We start from the raw sequence: 6,909 nt of genomic DNA on the forward strand, positions 1-6,909 counted from the left end.
TGCTTTTTGCTGTGTCCTCACATAGGAGAGGGAGCAAAGATGTGCTTTTGAAGGCTCTTCTATAAGGGCACTAATCGACCCCCAAAGGCTCCACATCCTAATACCCTCATCATTAGGGACTCAGTGTCAACATGAATTTAGGGAGACAAGGGATATAAAAATTCAATCTATAGTACCAAATGTGTCCCTCCTGAGCTCCAGACCCATATTTTAAACCACTTACTAGATGATATCCTCACATCTGCCTCATACTCAACAGACCAAAAACAAAATTCATCATTTATCCCCCAAACTTGCTCCATTTCCTTTATTCTCTAATTTGGTAACTTGCACCTCCATTGACTCAGGTAACCAAGCTAAAAATGTGATTATAGTCCATATCTCATGTATTCAACTAGTTACCAAGTTCTATTAATTCTACCCTTCTAACACCTTTCAGGTATCCTTTTTTATCCCTCTTCACCGCCACTACCTTGCTTTAGAGCAAGCTGGTCCAACCTATGACCCACAGGCCACATGTGGCGAGGATGGCTTTGAATGCAGCCCAATACAAATTCAAAAACATTATGAGGTTTTTTTTGTTTGTTTGTTTTTTGTTTTTTTGGGGGTTTTTTTTGGTGTGATTTGTTTTAGCTTGTCAGCTATTGTTAGAGTATTTTATGTGTGGCCCAGCACAATTCTTCCAGCGTGCCCCAGGGACGCCAAAAGATTGGACACCCTGCTTCAGCGCCTAAATTAGTTTAACGTTTGTTTGTTTTTTGCTCATAAACCACAGAAATAAACACTGAGGGAAAAAAGGATTTGTTTGAAAGAATATTAGGAAAGCTCACAGAACTGAAGGGAAAATTGAATAGCCATGCTTCAGGAAGGACTAGATCTGGGGCAACTCTGGGGCCCTCAGAAGGTAGAGTGTGCACAGTCTTCCAGCCTGGGATACCCCATGAGGTAACTCAGGTGCAATCATCTTTCAGCTCTGCGTGTCTTTATCAAACTTTCAAATTCCTTGTATAATCTGGTTGGCCACCTTTGAATAAATCATCCAGGGCTAGGAGACAGGAGTGAATGGCACTAATTTATAACGGCTACAGGCCCTTATAATTTCTTAGCCCCTCCTCAGTACTGTCATAGACTTCTGAAAGACCTCTTTGCGTATTTCCAATCTATAGTTCTTATGTCTTTCCAATCTGTAGTTCATATAACACTATTTTTATATTTCTAAAATATATATTGTTCAGTAAGGAGATTATATCTCATTTAAAATCTCTTGATAGCTCTTCATGACTCAGAATGACCTACAAACTTTCTATCAAATACTTCATTTTAGGATTTAGATCCTGTCTACCTCTCTAGTCTCACCGCTCACTACCCTTCCCCCGTGCTTCTTTCTCCTTCTTTCTCAAATGTCTGTCCTCTCATCACCTGGTTAATTCACACTCATCGTCCCCAGCTCAGTTTAGGCAATAGTTCTAAATCTCTCCCAGTCTTTTCTCAGTCTAGATTAAGTCCCCTTCCTTTTTGCTTCCATAGTACCCTAAACTTAGATCTAATTTGGCATTCCATTCTGCTGCAATCAACCGTTTCTTCGTCTCTCTTCCTGGCTAAACTGTGAGCTCCTTAAGAAGCTCAAGAATTACATCTGATTTATATTTTGTTCTCATCACCTAGGAGAGGGTCTACTATGTCATAAGTGTTGAGCAAATATATTGAAATAAGCAAATACTAGCTTTGAATGCATGAGATGCAAATCACTTGGAGGGGGGCACAGATATGTCTAAAATTTACATTTCCACTTTTAAGAGGCTCACAGCTTAGGAGGCAGACAAGACCCACACATAAGAGAAGTGCAAATAGAACTACAAGTTACTATACCATGATATGCACAAAACCCAATGCCTATAGTCTGGAATTTGGGATTGTATTCATCTAGAAAGTCATCTCTTTAGAGCAATGACCTGAGTAGTAACCTAAAGAAAGAAGATTCAAATGGCTGAAGAGATTGGGGACAGCATTTTAAGTATGAGGAATAAGAAAAAATGCTCACTGCATTTGAAGAATGCAGTGAAAACTTTGGCTTAGGTAGAGGTAGATTAAGGCATGGTGAAGCGGTGTGTGTGTGTGTGTGTGTGTGTGTGTGTGTGTTTGTTTTTGTGTGTGTAAGTCATAGGCTGAAAAAAATAAGAGATTGGCAGATTTTGTTTAAGTATGTCTGTCTTTGGCCTTTTCATTCTCTGTCTCCAACATAGAACACCTCAGCATTCTAGATTGTCTGCTCATCACAAATTCCCTCTCCAGAATCCAGAAAAGAATAATTAAGATATTTTCAAAATGGAAAGTTCCCAAGCCAAAGCTTTTTGCCTTCCTCACCAAACTGTGATTTCCTGATGTTCTTGAAGGTAGTGTACACCAGATTCTTCCATTCTTATTTTGAATATAGTTTTTTTGTGTTTGTGTGATTTGTTTTTCAGCCTGGGTTGCAGGCTAACAACCCATGACTTATACTGCCCAATTTGACAGCTCATTGTTATTTTAGTTTCAACATACACATAAACTGGACTTACAATTCCAGAAAAACTAAAGGTGAGAAAAGGGTAAAAAGCTTATTAGTCTATTTCCCTAGAAGGGAACTTTTAGGGCTTATCTCAGTCTTGTCATAAACTCTAGACAAGGCTGGGGCAGTGGCTCATGCCTGTAATGCCAGCACTTTGGGAGGCTGAGGCAGGTGAATCACAATGTCAGGAGATCAAGATCATCTTGGCCAACATAGTGAAACCCTGTCTCTACTAAGAATACAAAAAAATTAGCCAAGTGTGGCAGCTCATGCCTGTAGTCCCAGCTACTCAGGAGGCTCAAGCAGGAGAATTGCTTGAGCCAGGGAGGCCGAGGCTATAGTGAGCCAAGATAGCGCCACAGCACTCCAGCCTGGCGACAGAGCAAAACTGTGTCTCAAAAATTAATTAATTAATTAATTAATTAATTTAAAAAAGTAAACTATAGACAATCATCTTTAGGGTTTGTCTAACATCAAGATAAACCCTAAACTCTAACAATCTCTAAACCCTAAACACAAACAAACCTTAAACAATCACCTAATACTATCAACAGTAACACAGACCTTTCCACTAAACTTGTGGGCTTCATAGGAACTTGGGCTGATGGAGGTCTTTTCAAAGCTCTACTTAATTGTCAAGGTTCCTATAATGTGATTCCATGCTACCTACCTGCTTTTTTCTTCCTGCCTAACAACAACAAATAATCTTCCAATTAGACTACTTCATACACCATCCTTTGAGGTTCTGCTCAAGCTCCACATCCTTTAGGAAACATCTCCAAGTCTCTTTGACCTTTCTTTTCTCTAAATGGTGGGTTCTACCTTATCAGCTTGTTCTATATCAAAAAGTATAGCAATCCCTCCACCTCCAGTATATACACACCCTTTCCCCAGCTTTTCAGGCCTAATCTATGGATGAGCATGGCTTTGTTGAGAGTAGAAAATTGAAAGATGGACGCTTTTCCACCTGTCACCTACTATGGACACATGTGAATTAATTTTATTTCAGATCTTCTTATAGGTAAGTCTCATCACTATCATGGATTTAGAATGTCACCTTGAAATTATTTACTTAATACTTTCCATTTTGCAGGTAAAGAAATTGAGACTCCAAGAGATAAAGTGACTTACCTAATATATGAGTATGTATTTGTCATTATTGTTTTACATCAGATAATCACCTTCTCCCATCTCCCCCCATTTGACAAATAAACTTAATTTCTAAGGGCAAGCATCAACATGTTGTCTTGTGCATTTTCTACGTGTTTAATAGCACTTATCGGTCTTTTTTTGTTTCCCATACAGGCTCAAGAATGGGGCTGAGCACACACTGTGTGCTAAGGAAAGAATATTTGGATTGAATTGAACCCCCTGCAGAACGTGGACTATTCAGAGACACTGAATTTGGCCTCGGGTGAATAACTGCCTTGGGTTGGCCAACTAGCAGTCAACAGCAATGAGCCAAAAGAGACAAACCAAGTATGTAGTCTTATTTGCCCAACTAAATTATAAATACCACTTTATATTAACTTATTGCATGGCCCACAGCACTCTGAATGGTGCTGGTCACAGAGTAGACCCTGATTACACGTATTTTAATTGACTGGTTGTCTCTGGATCAAAAACCAGATCTTGGTCTGTATTTCAAGCAACAACAAGAGGAACTTTAGTCAAAAAGAAAGCAGCAGCTTGTTCCAGAGATGCTGTTGGGCTAAAGAAGCACTTTTCATATAGCTCTATGCCTTATTGGCCCTGAAGAAAAGTATCTGGGATTCTGTGCTTCCTTTTAGGTATCAAAGATACCTAAAAGATATCATTTCATTCTGAAAATGCTACAATAAATATTATACTGTATTACTAATTATTAGATAACAATGCAATAAGACATATTAAAAGGGTACACATTTTAAGATATTAAGTTGGGATGAATTTTGATCTCTTCATCATGGGTCACCTGCTCCAATTGGGACTGTTTTTAAGACCTCTGACCTGAGTTAATAATGCAGTTGGTGGCCAGCAACAATGGAAGGTAGCCATCCTTGAATGAGATTTAACCATGGATTTGGGGAGTATTTGTAGTATGTTATAGCCAGTTGACCTACAAACTACATAGCTTGGCTATTTCTACTTTTATTTTGGTCCTTATTCTGCTATCCTCATTTTTAAAGGAGAGAGGTCTAGCTGAGATAGTTACAGAATTCTTCTTACTCTGAGCTAATTTAGCCCCACAATGGAACTATCTCCAAGGAGGAAGCAGGCTAGTTCTCTTAATCATTAACCAAATCTCACTGATGAGTATCTTACATTATATTCCATCAGCAAATGGTTTTAAAAGAATAGCAAAGAATAGAATCTGCTCCACCCTACTTTTCCACAAAGAGAATTGGTATTAGGGTGAGGGATGGAAAAGTAAGTAAATGAGCAGAGTACAGAAATATTTGCCATTGATGATTATTTTTTACCACCCCAGTTATAAGAAGAGAAGTCTTTAGAGATGTGGTTAGGAAGATATGAGAGCTAGTAATCCAAGCAAGGTCAACAAGAATTGGAAACTTAGTTGTGAGTTTCCATTAACTATATTCCTTCACACAGATTCATTGGCTAATCACTGGCAAGGTAGGGCAATTTCCGTGTGCAAGAATAGGCAGGTAAGTGTTCAAAATAGTAGATAGTTTTAAAGAGTATTGCACTAACTGCCCAAAATAATTTCCTTAAGCAGTCTATTACAGCACTTCTGTGAATGATCTAAAATCCCTGTTTTAGAAGAAACCAACTCAATGGATGTCATTGAGTCATCCAAAAGGTCCCACTTGTTCAACTCTTCAAACTGAAGTCTTGCTTTTCCCTAGCATGCAGGCTGGATAATGAGTCTTTTTTTTTTTTTTAAACTACATAGTCAATTACTGATCACCTTAATTGGACTTGTCTGAGTTAGGCTCCCAAACTTTGTTGAGGGAGACTGACAACATGCAGGCTAGGTCTCTGAGCCAGAAAATGCAACCGGATGTTCTGCCTCTTTTTCAGGTTTCAAAATGTCAAACCAAAGACTTCAGAATATAGCTCAGCTAAATGTGAGAAAGGAATGGTTGACAATGGTGAAGAGGTAAGGAGTGTTAGTAAGTGCTCAATGTTTAATTTTTCTTTGGAGTTGCTTAGTGTACCTAATAAGTTGGGTATCACAAACTTTCCTATTGAAAAGCAAAAAGGAGTAAAAATTTATATAGAAAACAAAGTTAACTTGTCAAATGTTATCAAAGAGAAACAGAGCACAAAAAAAGAGGCGACAGGACACATTAGCAACAAATCAGGGCATAAAATCCAGGAAGCAGAAACACATCTTAGGGAGTAACAGCGTGTCACACCCTAACTTATGCAGACTTTACAGCTACCTATTGTAGCAAAACTCCGTTGACTATCTTGGTTGTTTTTCCATATTTACCATATTCAAGTGAATTTTCCAGGCCAACTTTTATTTAATCAGCCACAGATAGTACAATTCAACATGACAAAACTAAAAACACCTTCCAATTTGGACAACCTTGTAGGTTTAGTCAACTGCTGGAGACTAATTTGGAACAAATATGCAATACTTCAGAAAACTTCAGGAGTAAAAACATTTCACCATGGACTTTCCCCCTTTTCTTTTTTTTTTTTTTAAAAAAAAAGAAAAGGTCTTCATACCTTTCTCCCAAATGAGTTTTTCCTAACTTCTGTGATTCTAAATATGTCATACATTTCATTTTGGTGAAGCAGGTTTTTCATAATATATTTTTGTTTTCAATAAATGGATTTCAGTATTTTACCATAAGGTGGTAAAAATTAAATGGTTGAGTCTTTGGATCCATCCCACTATCCCATAGTGCATCCCATGCTCTCTAAGGGAATTTGTGGAGTGGCTTTGTTACGTTTCTTCCTGCTCCTTCTCCAACTGCCAAGAATTGCCAACTTCTGGCCTTTTCTTGCTGGAGCATAGCAGGGCCTCCTCTCAACTCACAGTTCTGTCCCATTCTGACTGCTTCCCTCTTCTCCATTAGCCCTCTTGCCTTATTCACTTTTCAGTGCATGTTCCCTTTTCTCTGTACCCACCTTACCATATCACCACCTGATTGGGGAGGTATGGCAATCTTTAGAAATGCTGAGCCAGGCTGGGCGTGGTGGCTCACCCCTGTAATCCCAGCACTTTGGGAGGTCAAAGCAGGAGGATCACTTGAGCCCAGGAGTTAGTCAACACAGTGAAACCCCCATCTCTACAAAAAATAAAAAATAATAGCTGGGTGTGGTGGCGCATGCCTATAGACCCAGCTGTTCAGGAGACTGAGGTGGGAAGACCACTCGAGCCTGGGAGTTCAAGGTGAGCTATG

At 39.0% G+C, this 6,909-nt stretch overlaps 1 protein-coding gene across 2 annotated transcripts in view; it reads left to right on the top strand.

The window, feature by feature from the left end:
- The first annotated feature begins 2,274 nt into the window (after nt 1-2,274).
- TSGA13 (testis specific 13) overlaps nt 2,275-6,909 on the top strand; it is a 17,028-nt gene continuing 12,393 nt past the window's right edge. Inside the window, exons 1-3 of one of the 2 annotated variants that reach the window (XM_037739992.1) lie at nt 2,275-2,577; nt 3,854-4,027; nt 5,573-5,651. In XM_037739992.1, the coding sequence (XP_037595920.1) occupies nt 4,005-4,027; nt 5,573-5,651 (102 nt within the window). In that variant the 5' untranslated portion in view covers nt 2,275-2,577; nt 3,854-4,004. The remainder of the gene's footprint in view (nt 2,578-3,853; nt 4,028-5,572; nt 5,652-6,909) is intronic. The other variant, XM_017532540.2, reaches the window with a different exon arrangement.

This window comes from Cebus imitator, unplaced genomic scaffold (genome assembly GCF_001604975.1).
Source record: "Cebus imitator isolate Cc_AM_T3 unplaced genomic scaffold, Cebus_imitator-1.0 Scaffold77, whole genome shotgun sequence".
NCBI lineage: Eukaryota > Metazoa > Chordata > Mammalia > Primates > Cebidae > Cebus > Cebus imitator.